Source organism: Crinia signifera, chromosome 1, assembly GCF_055691185.1.
Source record: "Crinia signifera chromosome 1, ASM5569118v1, whole genome shotgun sequence".
In the NCBI taxonomy this organism is placed as follows: Eukaryota; Metazoa; Chordata; class Amphibia; order Anura; family Myobatrachidae; genus Crinia; species Crinia signifera.
This window is the reverse complement of record NC_139217.1, coordinates 203,128,329-203,155,378: the sequence shown is the minus strand read 5'-3', so window position 1 is coordinate 203,155,378 and position 27,050 is coordinate 203,128,329. Positions and strand designations below refer to the sequence as shown.

The 27,050-nt window shown below is 38.9% G+C and overlaps 1 protein-coding gene across 1 annotated transcript; it reads left to right on the top strand.

The window, feature by feature from the left end:
- Positions 1-624: 624 nt before the first annotated feature.
- On the top strand, positions 625-9,031 carry LOC146063799 (uncharacterized; the record flags this gene model as incomplete). The annotated part of the gene is made up of 6 exons (XM_083176572.1): positions 625-1,743; positions 2,140-2,763; positions 2,918-2,972; positions 3,044-6,239; positions 6,273-7,443; positions 8,972-9,031. Coding segments are annotated over 6 exons (6,225 nt in total), but the record flags the coding sequence as incomplete, so codon positions are not given.
- Between the last annotated feature and the right edge of the window lie 18,019 nt (positions 9,032-27,050).

Below are 27,050 nucleotides of genomic sequence, written 5' to 3'. Positions count from 1 at the left end.
ACAACTACTGTACCTGAGTCTACAACAACAGAAGTTACAACTTCAACAACAACAGACACAACCACCACTCCAGAAACATCAACAACAACAACAGTTTTGCCGACAACAACAGAGATTTTATCATCAACAACAGATACAACCACATCTCTGTCAACAACCACACCACAAACAACTACTGCACCTGAATCTACAACAACGGAAGTTACAACTTCAACAACAGATACAACCACCACACCAGCAACATCATCTACAACAGTTTTCCCGACAACAACAGAAATAATAACATCAACAGCAGATACTACAACATCTTTGACCACAACCACATCACTAACAACTACTGCACCTGAATCTACAACAACAGAAGTTACAACTTCAACAACAACAGACACAACCACCACTCCAGCAACATCAACAACAACAACAACAGTTTCGCCAACAACAACAGAGATTTTATCATCAACAACAGATACGACCACATTGATGACCACAACCACACCACTAACAACTACTGCACCTGAATCTACAACAACAGAAGTTACAACTTCAACAACAACAGATACAACCACAGCAAAATCAACTACAACAGTTTTCCCAACAACAACAACAAAGATAATAACATCAACAGTAGATACTACAACATCTTTGACCACAACCACACCGATAACAACTACTGTACCTGAGTCTACAACAACAGAAGTTACAACTTCAACAACAACAGACACAACCACCACTCCAGCAACATCAACAACAACAACAACAGTTTTGCCGACAACAACAGAGATTTTATCATCAACAACAGATACAACCACATCTCTGTCAACATCCACACCACAAACAACTACTGCACCTGAATCTACAACAACGGAAGTTACAACTTCAACAACAGATACAACCACCACACCAGCAACATCATCTACAACAGTTTTCCCGACAACAACAGAAATAATAACATCAACAGCAGATACTACAACATCTTTGACCACAACCACATTGCTAACAACTACTGCACCTGAATCTACAACAACAGAAGTTACAACTTCAACAACAACAGACACAACCACCACTCCAGCAACATCAACAACAACAACAACAGTTTTGCCAACAACAACAGAGATTTTATCATCAACAACAGATACGACCACATTGATGACCACAACCACACCACTAACAACTACTGCACCTGAATCTACAACAACAGAAGTTACAACTTTAACAACAACAGATACAACCACAGCAAAATCAACTACAACAGTTTTCCCAACAACAACCAAGTTAATAACATCAACAGTAGATACTACAACATCTTTGACCACAACCACACCGACAACAACTACTGTACCTGAGTCTACAACAACAGAACTTACACCTTCAACAACAACAGACACAACCACCACTCCAGCAACATCAACAACAACAACAGTTTTGCCGACAACTACAGAGATTTTATCATCAACAACAGATACAACCACATCTCTGTCAACAACCACACCACAAACAACTACTGCACCTGAATCTACAACAACGGAAGTTACAACTTCAACAACAGATACAACCACCACACCAGCAACATCATCTACAACAGTTTTCCCGACAACAACAGAAATAATAACATCAACAGCAGATACTACAACATCTTTGACCACAACCACATCGCTAACAACTACTGCACCTGAATCTACAACAACAGAAGTTACAACTTCAACAACAACAGACACAACCACCACTCCAGCAACATCAACAACAACAACAGTTTTGCCGACAACAACAGAGATTTTATCATCAACAACAGATACGACCACATTGATGACCACAACCACACCACTAACAACTACTGCACCTGAATCTACAACAACAGAAGTTACAACTTCAACAACAACAGATACAACCACAGCAAAATCAACTACAACAGTTTTCCCAACAACAACAGAGATAATAACATCAACAGTAGATACTACAACATCTTTGACCACAACCACACCGATAACAACTACTGTACCTGAGTCTACAACAACAGAAGTTACAACTTCAACAACAACAGACACAACCACCACTCCAGCAACATCAACAACAACAACAACAACAACAACAACAGTTTTGCCAACAACAACAGAGATTTTATCATCAACAACAGATACAACCACATCTCTGTCAACAACCACACCACAAACAACTACTGCACCTGAATCTACAACAACGGAAGTTACAACATCAACAACAGATACAACCACCACACCAGCAACATCATCTACAACAGTTTTCCCGACAACAACAGAGATAATAACATCAACAGCAGATACTACAACATCTTTGACCACAACCACATCGCTAACAACTACTGCACCTGAATCTACAACAACAGAAGTTACAACTTCAACAACAACAGACACAACCACCACTCCAGCAACATCAACAACAACAACAGTTTTGCCGACAACAACAGAGATTTTATCATCAACAACAGATACGACCACATTGATGACCACAACCACACCACTAACAACTACTGCACCTGAATCTACAACAACAGAAGTTACAACTTCAACAACAACAGACACAACCACCACTCCAACAACATCAACAACAACAACAGTTTTGCCGACAACAACAGAGATTTTATCATCAACAACAGATATGACCACATTGATGACCACAACCACACCACTAACAACTACTGCACCTGAATCTACAACAACAGAAGTTACAACTTCAACAACAACAGATACAACCACAGCAAAATCAACTACAACAGTTTTCCCAACAACAACAGAGATAATAACATCAACAGTAGATACTACAACATCTTTGACCACAACCACACCGATAACAACTACTGTACCTGAGTCTACAACAACAGAAGTTACAACTTCAACAACAACAGACACAACCACCACTCCAGCAACATCAACAACAACAACAGTTTTGCCGACAACAACAGAGATTTTATCATCAACAACGGATACAACCACATCTCTGTCAACAACCACACCACAAACAACTACTGCACCTGAATCTACAACAACGGAAGTTACAACTTCAACAACAGATACAACCACCACACCAGCAACATCATCTACAACAGTTTTCCCAACAACAACAGAGATAATAACATCAACAGCAGATACTACAACATCTTGGACCACAACCACATCGCTAACAACTACTGCACCTGAATCTACAACAACAGAAGTTACAACTTCAACAACAACAGACACAACCACCACTCCAGCAACATCAACAACAACAACAGTTTTGCCGACAACAACAGAGATTTTATCATCAACAACAGATACAACCACATCTCTGTCAACAACCACACCACAAACAACTACTGCACCTGAATCTACAACAACGGAAGGTACAACTTCAACAACAACAGATACAACCACAGCAAAATCAACTACAACAGTTTTCCCAACAACAACAACAGAGATAATAACATCAACAGTAGATACTACAACATCTTTGACCACAACCACACCGATAACAACTACTGTACCTGAGTCTACAACAACAGAAGTTACAACTTCAACAACAACAGACACAACCACCACTCCAGCAACATCAACAACAACAACAGTTTTGCCGACAACAACAGAGATTTTATCATCAACAACAGATACAACCACATCTCTGTCAACAACCACACCACAAACAACTACTGCACCTGAATCTACAACAACGGAAGTTACAACTTCAACAACAGATACAACCACCACACCAGCAACATCATCTACAACAGTTTTCCCGACAACAACAGAGATAATAACATCAACAGCAGATACTACAACATCTTTGACCACAACCACATCGCTAACAACTACTGCACCTGAATCTACAACAACAGAAGTTACAACTTCAACAACAACAGACACAACCACCACTCCAGCAACATCACCAACAACAACAGTTTTGCCAACAACAACAGAGATTTTATCATCAACAACAGATACGACCACATTGATGACCACAACCACACCACAAACAACTACTGCACCTGAATCTACAACAACAGAAGTTACAACTTCAACAACAACAGATACAACCACAGCAAAATCAACTACAACAGTTTTCCCAACAACAACAGAGATAATAACATCAACAGTAGATACTACAACATCTTTGACCACAACCACACCGATAACAACTACTGTACCTGAGTCTACAACAACAGAAGTTACAACTTCAACAACAACAGACACAACCACCACTCCAGCAACATCAACAACAACAACAACAGTTTTGCCGACAACAACAGAGATTTTATCATCAACAACAGATACAACCACATCTCTGTCAACAACTACACCACAAACAACTACTGCACCTGAATCTACAACAACGGAAGTTACAACATCAACAACAGATACAACCACCACACCAGCAACATCATCTACAACAGTTTTCCCGACAACAACAGAGATAATAACATCAACAGCAGATACTACAACATCTTTGACCACAACCACATCGCTAACAACTACTGCACCTGAATCTACAACAACAGAAGTTACAACTTCAACAACAACAGACACAACCACCACTCCAGCAACATCAACAACAACAGTTTTGCCGACAACAACAGAGATTTTATCATCAACAACAGATACGACCACATTGATGACCACAACCACACCACTAACAACTACTGCACCTGAATCTACAACAACAGAAGTTACAACTTTAACAACAACAGACACAACCACCACTCCAACAACATCAACAACAACAACAGTTTTGCCGACAACAACAGAGATTTTATCATCAACAACAGATATGACCACATTGATGACCACAACCACACCACTAACAACTACTGCACCTGAATCTACAACAACAGAAGTTACAACTTCAACAACAACAGATACAACCACAGCAAAATCAACTACAACAGTTTTCCCAACAACAACAGAGATAATAACATCAACAGTAGATACTACAACATCTTTGACCACAACCACACCGATAACAACTACTGTACCTGAGTCTACAACAACAGAAGTTACAACTTCAACAACAACAGACACAACCACCACTCCAGCAACATCAACAACAACAACAGTTTTGCCGACAACAACAGAGATTTTATCATCAACAACAGATACAACCACATCTCTGTCAACAACCACACCACAAACAACTACTGCACCTGAATCTACAACAACGGAAGTTACAACTTCAACAACAGATACAACCACCACACCAGCAACATCATCTACAACAGTTTTCCCGACAACAACAGAGATAATAACATCAACAGCAGATACTACAACATCTTTGACCACAACCACATCGCTAACAACTACTGCACCTGAATCTACAACAACAGAAGTTACAACTTCAACAACAACAGACACAACCACCACTCCAGCAACATCACCAACAACAACAGTTTTGCCAACAACAACAGAGATTTTATCATCAACAACAGATACGACCACATTGATGACCACAACCACACCACAAACAACTACTGCACCTGAATCTACAACAACAGAAGTTACAACTTCAACAACAACAGATACAACCACAGCAAAATCAACTACAACAGTTTTCCCAACAACAACAGAGATAATAACATCAACAGTAGATACTACAACATCTTTGACCACAACCACACCGATAACAACTACTGTACCTGAGTCTACAACAACAGAAGTTACAACTTCAACAACAACAGACACAACCACCACTCCAGCAACATCAACAACAACAACAACAGTTTTGCCGACAACAACAGAGATTTTATCATCAACAACAGATACAACCACATCTCCGTCAACAACCACACCACAAACAACTAGTGCACCTGAATCTACAACAACGGAAGTTACAACATCAACAACAGATACAACCACCACACCAGCAACATCATCTACAACAGTTTTCCCGACAACAACAGAGATAATAACATCAACAGCAGATACTACAACATCTTTGACCACAACCACATCGCTAACAACTACTGCACCTGAATCTACAACAACAGAAGTTACAACTTCAACAACAACAGACACAACCACCACTCCAGCAACATCAACAACAACAGTTTTGCCGACAACAACAGAGATTTTATCATCAACAACAGATACGACCACATTGATGACCACAACCACACCACTAACAACTACTGCACCTGAATCTACAACAACAGAAGTTACAACTTCAACAACAACAGACACAACCACCACTCCAACAACATCAACAACAACAACGGTTTTGCCGACAACAACAGAGATTTTATCATCAACAACAGATATGACCACATTGATGACCACAACCACACCACTAACAACTACTGCACCTGAATCTACAACAACAGAAGTTACAACTTCAACAACAACAGATACAACCACAGCAAAATCAACTACAACAGTTTTCCCAACAACAACAGAGATAATAACATCAACAGTAGATACTACAACATCTTTGACCACAACCACACCGATAACAACTTCTGTACCTGAGTCTACAACAACAGAAGTTACAACTTCAACAACAACAGACACAACCACCACTCCAGCAACATCAACAACAACAACAGTTTTGCCGACAACAACAGAGATTTTATCATCAACAACAGATACGACCACATTGATGACCACAACCACACCACTAACAACTACTGCACCTGAATCTACAACAACAGAAGTTACAACTTCAACAAAAACAGATATAACCACAGCAAAATCAACTACAACAGTTTTCCCAACAACAACAGAGATAATAACATCAACAGTAGATACTACAACATCTTTGACCACAACCACACCGATAACAACTACTGTACCTGAGTCTACAACAACAGAAGTTACAACTTCAACAACAACAGACACAACCACCACTCCAGCAACATCAACAACAACAACAACAGTTTTGCCGACAACAACAGAGATTTTAACATCAACAACAGATACAACCACATCTCTGTCAACAACCACACCACAAACAACTACTGCACCTGAATCTACAACAACGGAAGTTACAACTTCAACAACAGATACAACCACCACACCAGCAACATCATCTACAACAGTTTTCCTGACAACAACAGAGATAATAACATCAACAGCAGATACTACAACATCTTTGACCACAACCACATCGCTAACAACTACTGCACCTGAATCTACAACAACAGAAGTTACAACTTCAACAACAACAGACACAACCACCACTCCAGCAACATCACCAACAACAACAGTTTTGCCAACAACAACAGAGATTTTATCATCAACAACAGATACGACCACATTGATGACCACAACCACACCACAAACAACTACTGCACCTGAATCTACAACAACAGAAGTTACAACTTCAACAACAACAGATACAACCACAGCAAAATCAACTACAACAGTTTTCCCAACAACAACAGAGATAATAACATCAACAGTAGATACTACAACATCTTTGACCACAACCACACCGATAACAACTACTGTACCTGAGTCTACAACAACAGAAGTTACAACTTCAACAACAACAGACACAACCACCACTCCAGCAACATCAACAACAACAACAACAGTTTTGCCGACAACAACAGAGATTTTATCATTAACAACAGATACAACCACATCTCTGTCAACAACCACACCACAAACAACTACTGCACCTGAATCTACAACAACGGAAGTTACAACATCAACAACAGATACAACCACCACACCAGCAACATCATCTACAACAGTTTTCCCGACAACAACAGAGATAATAACATCAACAGCAGATACTACAACATCTTTGACCACAACCACATCGCTAACAACTACTGCACCTGAATCTACAACAACAGAAGTTACAACTTCAACAACAACAGACACAACCACCACTCCAGCAACATCAACAACAACAGTTTTGCCGACAACAACAGAGATTTTATCATCAACAACAGATACGACCACATTGATGACCACAACCACACCACTAACAACTACTGCACCTGAATCTACAACAACAGAAGTTACAACTTCAACAACAACAGACACAACCACCACTCCAACAACATCAACAACAACAACAGTTTTGCCGACAACAACAGAGATTTTATCATCAACAACAGATATGACCACATTGATGACCACAACCACACCACTAACAACTACTGCACCTGAATCTACAACAACAGAAGTTACAACTTCAACAACAACAGATACAACCACAGCAAAATCAACTACAACAGTTTTCCCAACAAGAACAGAGATAATAACATCAACAGTAGATACTACAACATCTTTGACCACAACCACACCGATAACAACTACTGTACCTGAGTCTACAACAACAGAAGTTACAACTTCAACAACAACAGACACAACCACCACTCCAGCAACATCAACAACAACAACAGTTTTGCCGACAACAAAAGAGATTTTATCATCAACAACAGATACAACCACATCTCTGTCAACAACCACACCACAAACAACTACTGCACCTGAATCTACAACAACGGAAGTTACAACTTCAACAACAGACACAACCACCACTCCAGCAACATCAACAACAACAACAGTTTTGCCGACAACAACAGAGATTTTATCATCAACAACAGATACGACCACATTGATGACCACAACCACACCACTAACAACTACTGCACCTGAATCTACAACAACAGAAGGTACAACTTCAACAACAACAGATACAACCACAGCAAAATCAACTACAACAGTTTTCCCAACAACAACAGAGATAATAACATCAACAGTTGATACTACAACATCTTTGACCACAACCACACCGATAACAACTACTGTACCTGAGTCTACAACAACAGAAGTTACAACTTCAACAACAACAGACACAACCACCACTCCAGCAACATCAACAACAACAACAGTTTTGCCGACAACAACAGAGATTTTATCATCAACAACAGATACAACCACATCTCTGTCAACAACCACACCACAAAAAACTACTGCACCTAAATCTACAACAACGGAAGTTACAACTTTAACAACAGATACAACCACCACACCAGCAACATCATCTACAACAGTTTTCCCGACAACAACAGAAATAATAACATCAACAGCAGATACTACAACATCTTTGACCACAACCACATCGCTAACAACTACTGCACCTGAAACTACAACAACAGAAGTTACAACTTCAACAACAACAGACACAACCACCACTCCAGCAACATCAACAACAACAACAGTTTTGCCAACAACAACAGAGATTTTATCATCAACAACAGATACGACCACATTGATGACCACAACCACACCACTAACAACTACTGCACCTGAATCTACAACAACAGAAGTTACAACTTCAACAACAACAGATACAACCACAGCAAAATCAACTACAACAGTTTTCCCAACAACAACCGAGATAATAACATCAACAGTAGATACTACAACATCTTTGACCACAACCACACCGACAACAACTACTGTACCTGAGTCTACAACAACAGAAATTACACCTTCAACAACAACAGACACAACCACCACTCCAGCAACATCAACAACAACAACAACAACAACAACAACAGTTTTGCCGACAACAAAAGAGATGTTATCATCAACAATAGATACAACCACATCTCTGTCAACAACCACACCACAAACAACTACTGCACCTGAATCTACAACAACGGAAGTTACAACTTCAACAACAGATACAACCACCACACCAGCAACATCATCTACAACAGTTTTCCCGACAACAACAGAGATAATAACATCAACAGCAGATACTACAACATCTTTGACAACAACCACATCGTTAACAACTACTGCACCTGAATCTACAACAACAGAAGTTACAACTTCAACAACAACAGACACAACCACCACTCCAGCAACATCAACAACAACAACAGTTTTGCCGACAACAACAGAGATTTTATCATCAACAACAGATACGACCACATTGATGACCACAACCACACCACTAACAACTACTGCACCTGAATCTACAACAACAGAAGTTACAACTTCAACAACACCAGATACAACCACAGCAAAATCAACTACAACAGTTTTCCCAACAACAACAGAGATAATAACATCAACAGTAGATACTACAACATCTTTGACCACAACCACACCGATAACAACTACTGTACCTGAGTCTACAACAACAGAAGTTACAACTTCAACAACAACAGACACAACCACCACTCCAGCAACATCAACAACAACAACAGTTTTGCCGACAACAACAGAGATTTTATCATCAACAACAGATACAACCACAGCTCTGTCAACAACCACACCACAAACAACTACTGCACCTGAATCTACAACAACGGAAGTTACAACTTCAATAACAGATACAACCACCACACCAGCAACATCATCTACAACAGTTTTCCCGACAACAACAGAAATAATAACATCAACAGCAGATACTACAACATCTTTGACCACAACCACATCGCTAACAACTACTGCACCTGAAACTACAACAACAGAAGTTACAACTTCAACAACAACAGACACAACCACCACTCCAGCAACATCAACAACAACAACAGTTTTGCCAACAACAGAGATTTTATCATCAACAACAGATACGACCACATTGATGACCACAACCACACCACTAACAACTACTGCACCTGAATCTACAACAACAGAAGTTACAACTTCAACAACAACAGATACAACCACAGCAAAATCAACTACAACAGTTTTCCCAACAACAACCGAGGTAATAACATCAACAGTAGATACTACAACATCTTTGACCACAACCACACCGACAACAACTACTGTACCTGAGTCTACAACAACAGAAGTTACACCTTCAACAACAACAGACACAACCACCACTCCAGCAACATCAACAACAACAACAGTTTTGCCGACAACAAAAGAGATGTTATCATCAACAACAGATACAACCACATCTCTGTCAACAACCACACCACAAACAACTACTGCACCTGAATCTACAACAACGGAAGTTACAACTTCAACAACAGATACAACCACCACACCAGCAACATCATCTACAACAGTTTTCCCGACAACAACAGAGATAATAACATCAACAGCAGATACTACAACATCTTTGACAACAACCACATCGCTAACAACTACTGCACCTGAATCTACAACAACAGAAGTTACAACTTCAACAACAACCTACACAACCACCACTCCAGCAACATCAACAACAGTTTTGCCGACAACAAAAGAGATTTTATCATCAACAACAGATACAACCATATCTCTGTCAACAACCACACCACAAACAACTACTGCACCTGAATCTACAACAACGGAAGTTACAACTTCTTCATCAACACCAGATACAACTACAGCAAAATCAACTACAACAGTTTTCCCAACAACAACAGAGATAATAACATCAACAGTAGATACTACAACATCTTTGACCACAACCACACCGATAACAACTACTGTACCTGAGTCTACAACAACAGAAGTTACAACTTCAACAACAACAGACACAACCACCACTCCAGCAACATCAACAACAACAACAGTTTTGCCGACAACAACAGAGATTTTATCATCAACAACAGATACAACCACATCTCTGTCAACAACCACACCACAAACAACTACTGCACCTGAATCTACAACAACGGAAGTTACAACTTCAACAACAGATACAACCACCACACCAGCAACATCATCTACAACAGTTTTCCCGACAACAACAGAGATAATAACATCAACAGCAGATACTACAACATCTTTGACCACAACCACATCGCTAACAACTACTGCACCTGAATCTACAACAACAGAAGTTACAACTTCAACAACAACAGACACAACCACCACTCCAGAAACATCAACAACAACAACAACAGTTTTGCCGACAACAACAGAGATTTTATCATCAACAACAGATACGACCACATTGATGACCACAACCACACCACTAACAACTACTGCACCTGAATCTACAACAACAGAAGTTACAACTTCAACAACAACAGATACAACCACAGCAAAATCAACTACAACAGTTTTCCCAACAACAACAGAGATAATAACATCAACAGTAGATACTACAACATCTTTGACCACAACCACACCGATAACAACTACTGTACCTGAGTCTACAACAACAGAAGTTACAACTTCAACAACAACAACAGACACAACCACCACTCCAGCAACATCAACAACAACAACAGTTTTGCCGACAACAACAGAGATTTTATCATCAACAACAGATACAACCACATCTCTGTCAACAACCACACCACAAACAACTACTGCACCTGAATCTACAACAACGGAAGTTACAACTTCAACAACAGATACAACCACCACACCAGCAACATCATCTACAACAGTTTTCCCGACAACAACAGAGATAATAACATCAACAGCAGATACTACAACATCTTTGACCACAACCACATCGCTAACAACTACTGCACCTGAATCTACAACAACAGAAGTTACAACTTTAACAACAACAGACACAACCACCACTCCAGCAACATCAACAACAACAACAGTTTTGCCGACAACAACAGAGATTTTATCATCAACAACAGATACGACCACATTGATGACCACAACCACACCACTAACAACTACTGCACCTGAATCTACAACAACAGAAGTTACAACTTCAACAACAACAGATACAACCACGGCAAAATCAACTACAACAGTTTTCCCAACAACAACAGAGATAATAACATCAACAGTAGATACTACAACATCTTTGACCACAACCACACCGATAACAACTACTGTACCTGAGTCTACAACAACAGAAGTTACAACTTCAACAACAACAACAGACACAACCACCACTCCAGCAACATCAACAACAACAACAGTTTTGCCGACAACAACAGAGATTTTATCATCAACAACAGATACAACCACATCTCTGTCAACAACCACACCACAAACAACTACTGCACCTGAATCTACAACAACAGAAGTTACAACTTTAACAACAACAGACAAAACCACCACTCCAGCAACATCAACAACAACAACAGTTTTGCCGACAACAACAGAGATTTTATCATCAACAACAGATACGACCACATTGATGACCACAACCACACCACTAACAACTACTGCACCTGAATCTAAAACAACAGAAGTTACAACTTCAACAACAACAGATACAACCACAGCAAAATCAACTACAACAGTTTTCCCAACAACAACAGAGATAATAACATCAACAGTAGATTCTACAACATCTTTGACCACAACCACACTGACAACAACTACTGTACCTGAGTCTACAACAACAGAAGTTACAACTTCAACAACAACAGACACAACCACCACTCCAGCAACATCAACAACAACAACAGTTTTGCCGACAACAACAGAGATTTTATCATCAACAACAGATATAACCACATCTCTGTCAACAACCACACCACAAACAACTACTGCACCTGAAAATACAACAACGGAAGTTACAACTTCAACAACAGATACAACCACCACACCAGTAACATCATCTACAACAGTTTTCCCGACAACAACAGAGATAATAACATCAACAGCAGATACTACAACATCTTTGACCACAACCACATCGCTAACAACTACAGCACCTGAATCTACAACAACAGAAGTTACAACTTCAACAACAACAGACACAACCACCACTCCAGCAACATCAACAACAACAACAGTTTTGCCGACAACAACAGAGATTTTATCATCAACAACAGATACAACCACATTGATGACCACAACCACACCACTAACAACTACTGCACCTGAATCTACAACAACAGAAGTTACAACTTCAACAACAACAGATACAACCACAGCAAAATCAACTACAACAGTTTTCCCAACAACAACACAGATAATAACAACAACAGTAGATACTACAACATCTTTGACCACAACCACACCGATAACAACTACTGTACCTGAGTCTACAACAACAGAAGTTACAACTTCAACAACAACAGACACAACCACCACTCCAGCAACATCAACAACAACAACAGTTTTGCCGACAACAACAGAGATTTTATCATCAACAACAGATACGACCACATTGATGACCACAACCACACCACTAACAACTACTGCACCTGAATCTACAACAACAGAAGTTACAACTTCAACAACAACAGACACAACCACCACTCCAGCAACATCAACAACAACAACAACAACAACAGTTTTCCCGACAACAACAGAGATTTTATCATCAACAACAGATATGACCACATTGATGACCACAACCACACCACTAACAACTACTGTACCTGAATCTACAACAACAGAAGTTACAACTTCAACAACAACAGATACAACCACAGCAAAATCAACTACAACAGTTTTCCCAACAACAACAGAGATAATAACATCAACAGTAGATACTACAACATCTTTGACCACAACCACACCGATATCAACTACTGTACCTGAGTCTACAACAACAGAAGTTACAACTTCAACAACAACAGACACAACCACCACTCCAGCAACATCAACAACAACAACAACAGTTTTGCCGACAACAACAGAGATTTTATCATCAACAACAGATACAACAACATCTCTGTCAACAACCACACCACAAACAACTACTGCACCTGAATCTACAACAACAGAAGTTACAACTTCAACAACAACAGATACAACCACAGTAAAATCAACTACAACAGTTTTCCCAACAACAACAGAGATAATAACATCAACAGTAGATACAACACCATTGACCTCAACCACAGCACAAACAACTACTGCACCTGAATCTACAACAACAGAAGTTACAAGTTCTACAACAACAGATACAACAACCACTCCAGCAACAACAACTACAACAGTTTTCTCGACAACAACAACAGAGATAATAACACCAACAACAGATACTACAACATCTTTGACCACAACCACACCACTAACAACTAATGCACCTGAATCTACAACAACAGAAGTTACAACTTCAACAACAGATACAACCACAGCAATATCAACTACAACAGTTTTCCCAACAACAACAGAGATAATAACATCAACAGTAGATACTACAACATCTTTGACCACAACCACACCACTAACAACTACTGTACCTGAGTCTAGAACAACAGAAGTTACAACTTCAACAACAACAGACACAACCACCACTCCAGCAACATCAACAACAACAATAGTGTTGCCGACAACAACAGAGATTTTATTATCAACAACAGATACTACAACATCTTTGACCACATCCACACCGCTAACAACTACTGCACCTGAAACTACAACAACAGAAGTTACAACTTTAATAACAACAGATACAACCACCAATCCAGTAACATCATCTACAACAGTTTTCCCGACAACAACAGAGAAATTAACATCAACAGCAGATACTACAACATATTTGACTACAACCTCATCGCTAACAACTACTGCACCTGAATCTACAACAACAGAATTTACAACTTCAACAACAACAGACACAATCACCACTCCAGCAACATCAACAACAACAATAAAAACAGTTTTGCCAACAACAACAGAGATTTTATCATCAACAACAGATACAACCACATCGATGACCACAACCACACCTTTAACAACTACTGCACCTGAATCTATAACAGAACTTACAACTTCAACAACAACAGATACAACCACAGCAACATCAACTACAACAGTTTTCCCAACAATAACAGAGATAATAACATCAACAGTAGATACAACACCAGTGACCTCAACCACAGCACAAACAAATACTGCACCTGAATCTACAACAACAGAAGTTACATCTTCTACAACAACAGATACAACCACCACTCCAGCAACAACTACAACAGTTTTTCCGACAACAACAACAACAGATATAATAACATCAACAGCAGATACTACAACATCTTTGACCACAACCACACTGCTAACAACTACTGCACCTGAATCTACAACAACAGAAGTTACAACAACAACATACACAAGCACCACTCCAGCAACATCAACAACAACAACAACAACAGTTTTGCCGACAACAACAGAGATTTTATCATCAACAACAGATACAACCACATCGATGACCACAACCACACCACTAACAACTGCTGCACCTGGATCTACAAAAATAGAAGTTACAACTTCAACAACAACAGATACAACCACAGCAACATCAACTACAACAGTTTTCCCAACAACAACAGAGATAATAACATCAACAGTAGATACAACACCATTGACCTCAACCACAGCACAAACAACTACTGCACCTGAATCTACAACAACAGAAGTTACAGCTTCTACAACAACAGATACAACCACCACTCCAGCAACAACAACTACAACAGTTTTCTTGACAACAACAGAGATAATAACATCATCAGCAGATACTACAACATCCTTGACCACAACCACACCACTAACAACTACTGCACCTGAATCTACAACAACAGAAGTTACAACTTCAACAACAACAGACACAACCACCACTCCAGCAACATCAACAACAACGACAACAGTTTTGCCAACAACAACAACAGAGATTTTATCATCAACAACAGATACAACCACTTCGATGACCACAACCACACCACTAACAACTGCTGCACCTGAATCTACAACAGAAGTTAAAACTTCAACAACAAGAGATACAACCACAGCAACATCAACTACAACAGTTTTCCCAACAACAACAGAGATATTAACATCAACAGTAGATACTACAACATCTTTGACCACAACCACACCGATAACAACTACTGTACCTGAGTCTACAACAACAGAAGTTGCAACTTCAACAACAACAGACACAACCCCCACTCCAGCAACATCAACAACAACAACAGTTTTGCCGACAACAACAGAGATTTTATCAACAACAGATACAACCACATCTCTGTCAACAACCACACCACAAACAACAACTGCACCTGAATCTACAACAACAGAAGTTACAACTTCAACAACAGATACAACCACCACACCAGCAACATCATCTACAACAGTTTTCCCGACAACAACAGAGATAATAACATCAACGGCAGATACTACAACATCTTTGACCACAACCACATCGCTAACAACTACTGCACCTGAATCTACAACAACAGAAGTTACAACTTCAACAACAACAGACACAACCACCACTCCAGCAACATCAACAACAACAGTTTTGCCGACAACAACAGAGATTTTATCATCAACAACAGATACGACCACATTGATGACCACAACCACACCACTAACAACTACTGCACCTGAATCTACAACAACAGAAGTTACAACTTCAACAACAACAGACACAACCACAGCAACATCAACTACAACAGTTTTCCCAACAACAACAGAGTTAATAATGTCAACAGTAGATACAACACCATTGACCTTAACCACAGCACAAACAACTACTGCACCTGAATCTATAACAACAGAATTTACAACTTCTACAACAACAGATACAACCACCACTCCAGCAACAACTACAACAGTTTTCCCGACAACAACAACAGAGATAATAACATCAACAGCAGATACTACAACGTCTTTGACCACAACCACACCGCTAAAAACTACCGCACCTCAATCTACAACAACAGGAGTTACAACTTCAGCAACAACAGACACAACAAGCACTCCAGCAACATCAACCACAACAACAACAGTTTTGCCGACAACAACAGATATTTTATCCTCAACAGATACAACCACATCGATGACCATAACCACACCACTAACATCTACTGCACCTGAATCTACAACAGAAGTTACAACTTCAGGAACAACAGATACAACCACAGAAACATCAACTACAACAGTTTTCCCAACAACAACAGAGATAATAAAATCAACAGTAGATACAGCACCATTGACCACAGCACAAACAACTACTGCACCTGAATCTACAACAACAGAAGTTACAACTTCTACAACAACAGATACAACCTTCACTCCTGCAACATCAACTACAACAGTTTTCCCGACAACAACAGAGATAATAACATCAACAGCAGATACTACAACATCTTTGACCACCACCACACTGCTAACAACTACTGCACCTGAATCTACAACAACAGAAGTTACAACTTCAACAACAACAGACACAACCACCACTCCAGCAACATCAACAACAACAGTTTTGCTGACAACAACAGAGATTTTATCATCAACAACAGATAAAACCACATATCTGTCAACAACCACACCACAAACAACTACTGCACCTGAATCTACAACAACAGAAGTTACAACATTTACAACAACAGATAGAACCACCACTCCAGCAACAACAACAACAACAGTTTTGCCGAAAACAGCAGAGATTTTATCAACAACAGATACAACCACATCGATGACCACAACCACAAAACTAGCAACTAATGTACCTGAATCTACAACAACAGAAGTTACAACTTCAACAACAACAGATACAACCACAGCAACATCAACTGCAACAGTTTTTCCAACAACAGGGATAATAATATCAACAGTAGATACAACACCATTGACCACAACCACACCACAAACAACTACTGAACCTGAATCTACAACAAAATCAGTTACAACTTCAACAACAACAGACACAACCACCACTCCAGCAACATCAACAACAACAACAACCACAGTTTTGCAGACAACAACAGAGATAATAACATCAACAACAGATACAACCACATCTCTGTCAACAACCACACCACATACAACTACTGCACCTGGATCTACAACAACAGAAGTTACAACTTCAACAACAACAGACACAACCACCACTCCAGCAACATCAACAACAGTTTTGCAGACAACACCAGAGATTTTATCATCAACAACAGATACAACAACATCTCTGTCAACAACCACACCACAAACAACTACTATACCTGGATCTACAACAGCAGAAGTTACAACTTCTACAACAATAGATACAACCACCACTCCAGCAACATCAACTACAACAGTTTTGCCGACAACAACAGAGATTTTATCATCAACAACAGATGCAACCACATTGATGACCACAACCACACCACTAACAACTACTGCACCTGAATCTACAACAACAGAAGTTACAACTACAGCAACAGATACAACCACAGCAACATCAACTACAACAGTTTTCCCAACAACAACAGAGATAATAACATCAACAGTAGATACAACACCATTGACCACAACCATAGCACAAACTACTGCACCTGAATCTACAACAACAGAAGTTACAACTTCTACAACAGATACAACCACCACTCCAGCAACATCAACACCAACAACAACAATAACAACAACAGTTTTGCCAACAACAACAACAGAAATGTTATCATCAACAACAGATACATCCACATCTCTGTCAACAACCACACCACAAACAACAACTTTACCTGAATCTACAACAAAAGAAGTTACAACTTCTACAACAGATACAGACACCACTCCAGCAACATACTTAACAACAGCTTTGCCAAAAACAACAGAGATTTTATCACCAACAACAGATACAACCACATCTCTGTCAACAACCATACCACAAAAAACTACTATACCTGGATCTACAACAACAGAAGTTACAACTTCTACAACAACAGATACAACCACAGCAACATCAATGACAACAGTTTTCCCAACAACAACAGAGATAATAACATCAACAGTAGATAAAACACAGTTAACCACTACCACACCACAAACAACTACTGCACCTGAATCTACAACAACAGAAGTTACAACTTCAACAACAACAGACATAACCACCACTCCAGCAACATCAACAACAGTTTTGCTGACAACAACAGAGATTTTATCATCGACAACAGATAAAACCACATCTCTGTCAACAACCATACCACAAACCACTACTATACCTGGATCTTCAACAACAGAAGTTACAACTTCTACAACAACAGATACAACCACCACTCCAGCAACATCAACTACAATAGTTTTGCCAACAACAAAAACAGAGATTTTATCATCAACAACAGATACAACCACATCGATGGCCACAACCACACCACTAACAACTACTGCACCTGAATCTACAACAACAGAAGTTACAACTTCAACAACAGATACAACCATAGCAACATCAACTACAACAGTTTTCCCAACAACAACAGAGATAATAACATCAATAGTAGATACAACACCGTTGACCACAACCACAGCACAAACAACTACTGCACCTGAATCTACAACAACAGAAGTTACAACTTCTACAACAACAGATACAGCCACCACTCCAGCAACATCAACAACAACAACAACAGTTTTGCCGACAACAACAGAGATTTTATCATCAACAACAGATACAACCACATCTCTGTCAACAACCACACCAGAAACAACTACTATACCTGGATCTACAACAACAGAAGTTACAACTTCTACAACAACAGATACAACCACAGCAACATCAACTACAAAACTTTTCCCAACAACAACACAGATAATAACATCAACAGTAGATACAACACCATTGACCACAACCACAGCACAAACTACTGTACCTGAATCTACAACAACAGAAGTTACAACTTTAATAACAGATACAACCACAGCAACATCAACTATAACAGTTTTCCCAACAACAACAAAGATAATAACATCAACAGTAGATACAACACCGTTGACCACAACCACAGCACAAACATCTACTGCACCTGAATCTATAACAACAGAAGTTACAACTTCTACAACAACAGATACAGCCACCACTCCAGCAACATCAACAACAACAGTTTTGCCGACAACAACAGAGATTTTATCATCAACAACAGATACAACCACATCTCTGTCAACAACCACACCAGAAACAACTACTATACCTGGATCTACAACAACAGAAGTTACAACTTCTACAACAACAGATACAACCACAGCAACATCAACTACAAAACTTTTCCCAACAACAACACAGAAAATAACATCAACAGTAGATACAACACCATTGACCACAACCACAGCACAAACTACTGCACCTGAATCTACAACAACAGAAGTTACAACTTCAACAACAGATACAACCACAGCAACATCAACTATAACAGTTTTCCCAAGAACAACAGAGATAATAACATCAACAGTAGATACAACACCGTTGACCACAACCACAGCACAAACATCTACTGCACCTGAATCTATAACAACAGAAGTTACAACTTCTACAACAACAGATACAGCCACCACTCCAGCAACATCAACAACAACAGTTTTGCCGACAACAACAGAGATTTTATCATCAACAACAGATACAACCACATCTCTGTCAACAACCACACCAGAAACAACTACTATACCTGGATCTACAACAACAGAAGTTACAACTTCTACAACAACAGATACAACCACAGCAACATCAACTACAACAGTTTTCCCAACAGCAACAGAGATAATAACATCAACAGTAGATACAACACCGTTGACCATAACCATAGCACAAACAACTACTGCAACTGAATCTACAACAACAGAAGTTACAACTTCTACAACAACAGATACAGCCACCACTCCAGCAACAGTTTTGCCGGCAATAACAGAGATTTTATCATCAACAACAGATACAACCACATCTCTGTCAACAACCACACCACAAACAACTACTATTCCTGGATCTACAACAACAGAAGTTACAACTTCTACAACAACAGATACAGCCACCACTCCAGCAACATCAACTACAACAGTTTTGCAGACAACAACAGAGATAATAACATCAACAGCAGATACTACAACATCTTTGACCACAACCCCACCGCTAACAACTACTGCACCTGAATCTACAACAACAGAAGTTACAACTTCAACAACAACAGACACAACCACCACTCCAGCAACATCAACAACAACAACAACAGTTTTGCCAACAACAACAGAGATTTTATCATCACCAGCAGATACAACAACATCTTTGACCACAACCACACCGCTAACAACTACTATACCTGAATATACAACAGAAGTTAGAACATTAACAACAACAGATACAATCACCACTCCAGCAATATCAACTACAACCGTTTCCCCGACAGTGACAACAGAGATTGTGACATCATCAGTAGATACAGTCACATTGTTGACCACAACCACACCACTAACAACAACTGCACCTGAATTTACAACATTAAAAACAACAGATACAACCACTCTAGCAACATCAAGTACAATAGTTTTCCCGAGAACAACAAAAACTGAGATTTTAACATCAACAACAGATACAACCACCACTCCAGCAAAATCAACTACAACAGTTTTCCCGACAACAACAAAATTGATTTCAACATTAACAACAGATAAAACCACACCTCTGTCATTAACCACACCAGAAACAACTACTGCACCTGGATCTACTTCATCAGAAGTTACAACTTCTACATCAACAGATATAGCCACCACTGCAGCAACATTAACTAGAACAGTTTTCCCAAGAACAACAACTACAGAAATTATAACATCTACAAAAGATGCAACCACATCTCTGTTAACAACCACACCACAAACAACTTTACCTGACTCTACAACAACAGAAGTTACAACTTTATCAACAACAGGCACAACCAGCACTTTACCAACACTAACATCAATATCATCAGCAACAACAGTTAACATTTATTTATCTACAGGTAAGTTTGCTTACCTATTGCAGAATGTAAATATTTATATATATATATATATATATATATATATATATATATATATATATATATATCTATAACAGAAAAATAATGGCTGGTACTAGCTATATAACCCTCTGATGTTAACTATACATATATATTTCCAATACGTTTTGTGAGAACAGTCAATGTTTGTAAAGAGACATAATCCCTCCTTTTCCTGGGTTGCATCTCCTCTCCAATGGGTTTATGTCCAGGGAATCCTCCAGACACAAATCTAAATAATAGAGTGAGATGGGCGCCTTCTAGTGTAGGATATGGGTAATTAATAGTGAATCCCTCCACCACAGACACAAACAGCACCTTAACAAATAAAGGTGTACCATAAAAGTGAGATTTTTTTTTGGCTAACAGGAACACTTCATATGGTCCTTATTCTTCTCCCAGAAGAATAATGACAACTTAGTTATTCATACAATGTTTAAAAATAAACCTTGTATGAATAACTTAGTTGTAATTTACGGTAATAATGCACTCGTACAATATTACACTAGATTGTCCCTGTATGTTCTTTTTCCCATATATGTTAATGAAAACACCTGGGAGAAGAATAAGAACCATATTAAGTGTTCCTGTTAGCCAAAAGATTGTCACTTGATGATCTCATATCACAATGGTTGGATACCACTGGTAACGGTACTCCTTTATTTGTTGGGGTGCTGTTTGTGTCTGTAGTGGAGGGATTCACTACTAAATACCTATATACTATGCTATAAGGTGCACATTTCACTCTTCTCTCTCTCTCTCTCTCTCTCTCTCTCTCTCTCTCTTCAACAGTTTCCCCAACAACAACAACAAAAACAACAATAGATATACCAACAACAACAGGGATAATAATATACAAATGTTTAGATATGGTATAAAAAAATACAGTAGCAAAATGAGATAAAAAATTGGATTATAAATTTACAGCTGAATTATGAATTCCTTTTCAAATGCTTGTTATAGATGGAAAATCTGATTTACAATTAATCGTTCTACCACTTTTCTTTCATTAAATAATAAGCAAACACATCAACTATGACATCAGAAACTGCAACCGCCGAATTGCTTCCAGCTACATCATTAGTTACAACAGCTGCCTCATCACCCCGTGCCAATGGGACACCACTCTCATCCAACACACCAGGTAAGGGTCTGCTTATTGCTTCATTCAGTGCTACTGTATTGTCATTTGCATACCTTCCAACATGACCCTCTCCAGGAGGGACACAATGCTCTGTTCCTGGACTTCCTTCTTAATTACTGATTGCTATCACCTATAGTGAAACACTATTCTGATCCATTAACTTGTTCGACACAGGTGATGGTAATCATACATTAAGAGGAAAATCCAGAAAGAGAGCATTGTGTCCCTCCTGGAGAGGGTCATGTTGGGAGGTATGCATTTGTATAAAGAAATACATCACATTGAAGACTGATCTACTACTTGTAAATCTTGTGCTGTGTATCTGTATTTTGTAGTCCTCAGGAATTTGATGTCGTAGATGATTGATAATATAGAAACATGTTTATGTACATGGAATATACAGTATATGTGTACCTCGTGGACAAATAAAAAGACAAGAAAGGCTATATATAATTCTATATGTGTGACAGTGATGCAGAAAAGCTATTTACCTATCATCTGACATTAAGATTCACATAAATCTTTGTGTTTGGACTATAGACAGTCATAGCTGACATAGCCAGACTGAGGTTCTGTACCAGCTGAAACAGGAAATATGACTGCATGGTGATGCTTATCAATAACTAGCCATTACTATTAATGGGGTGTCTGGTACAGTTTAAGTGCATTTCAGTGACAAACTGATATGCTACTGATTTTTTCTTATTAACACACTGTATGTATTATATGATTATAAAGCACAAAACAAGGATTTAATGAACATTATTCTAGTGGAACCTGTAAAATTCATTTTAAATTAAATAAGGCGTTAGATTAATTGGCAAATTATATTTAGTATTAGGCTGTTATTTTGATCACAAAGCACATATCTTCATTAGAAATGCAACTACAAATTCAGAAAGCAGAAAGTTGGTATTCTTCATTATTACTTTTACTTGGCGATTTGGGGGGGGGGGGGGGGTATTCAGACCAGAATGCTTCTCGCTTCCAATCAGATGGTGGCAGGCCCATCAAAATGAAATTCCACCCTGTCCAAGGCTGAACAAGGCCTGTGAAAATTTCACAGATCAGCGATTAGTTGCAGATTCATTCACAAGTCACTCACGATCAAATGATTTTCTCAGTGTGTGCAGTCTGTGCTAAATCCTGGACCTACTCTGCCAGTGCGAGAAAACAGGCTGATCAGGGTTTGGAGAGGATTTCACATGCCTTTCATTCCAACAGTCCACTGAGATAGCACTGAAAAAAGTGGTGAATGATCTGGTTACTGCTAAGTAGATTGGCCGTTATTCACTTTTCATTATTTTAGCTCTTTCTGCTGTCTTTGACACTGTTGATCACACTCTACTCATACAAACTCTATGCTCCCTATGTCTTAATGATACATCCCTTCCATGGTTCTCATCTTAACTATCTGATCGCACTTTTAGTGTTATCTTCACTACCTCCTCTTCACTTCCTCTGTCAGTTGGAATTCCGTTAGACTCAGTTTTAGGTCCTCTGCTTTTGTCAATCTATACTTCCTCTCTTGGCAAACTCATCAGCTCTTTCAGATTTCAGTATCACTTGTAGGCAGACGATACTGCAATCTACATATCAATGCCAGAGTTTTTACCAGTGGTATTAGGCCGAGTCTATAAATGCCTCTCTGCCATATGATCCTCAATGTCTACTCGCCACCTCAAACTTGGAAATAATTCAACAATCTACCATACCCCCAAAGTTCGTTGCCTTGGGGTCATCCTCGACTCTGAACTGTCCTTTGTTCCCCACAGAAGTTACAACTTTAACAACAAAATATACAACCACAACTCCAGCAACAACTACAACAGTTTTCCAGACAACAACAAGAACAGAGATTTCAACATCAACAACAGATGCAAACACATCTTTAACAACAACCTCACCAGAAACTACTGTACCTGAATCTACAACAACAGAAGTAACAATGTTAACAACAACAGACACAACCACCACTTTAGAAACCTCAACTACAACAGTTTCCCCGACAACAACAATAGAGATAATAACACCAACAGCAGATACAACAACATCTCTGACAACAACTACACCATTAACAATTAAAATACCTGAATCTACAACAGAAGTTACATCTTTCACGACAAGAGATACAACCACCACTCCAGCAACATCAACTACAACAGTTTTCCCGAAAACAACACCAACAACAGAGATTATAACATCAATAACAGGTACAACCACATATTTGGCAACAACCACACCACAAACAATTTCTGTATCCAAATCTACAACAAAAGATACAACTTTAACAGCAACAGATACAATCACCATGCCAGCAACATCAGATACAACAGTTTTGCTGATTCCAACTACAACAGAGATAATAACATCAACATCAGATACCAGAACATCTTTGACCACAACCTCACCAGAAACAACTACTGTAGCTGAATCTACAACAAAAGAAATAACAGCTTTAACAGCAACAGAAACAATAACCACTCCAGAAACATCAACTTCAACAGTTTCCCCAACAACAACAACAAAAACAACAATAGATATACCAACAACAACAGGGATAATATTATCAACAGCAGATACAACAACATCTCTGACAACTACACCATTAACAACTATTGTACCTAAATCTACAACAACAGAAGTTACAACTTTAACAATAGTAGATACAACCACCACTCCAGCAACATCAACTACAACACTTTCCCCAACAACAACATCAGAGATTTTACCATCAACAACAGATAAAACATCTTTGAAAACAACCTCCCCACAAACAACTAATTTACCTAAATCTACAACAACAGAAGTAACAACTTTAAAAACAATAGATACAACCACCACTCCAGCGACATCAAGTACAACAGTTTCCCAGACAACAACAGAGATAACATCTATAGCAGATACAACAACATCTCTGACAACAACTACACCATTAACAACTACTGTATCCAAATCTACAACAACAGAAGTTACAACTTTAACAACAGCAGATACAACCACAACTCCAGCAACATCAACTACAACAGTTTCCCCGACAACAACAATAGAGATAATGACACCAACAGCAGATACAACAACATCTCTGTCAACAACTACACCATTAACAACTACTGTACCCAAATCTACAACAACAGAAGTTACATCTTTAACAACAGCAGATACAACCACCACTCCAGCAACATCAACTACAACAGTTTCCCCGACAACAACAATAGAGATAATAACACCAACAGCAGATACAACAACATCTCTGACAACAACTACACCACTAACAACTAAAATACCTGAATCTACAACAGAAGTTACATCTTTCACAACAAGAGATATAACCACCACTTCAGCAAC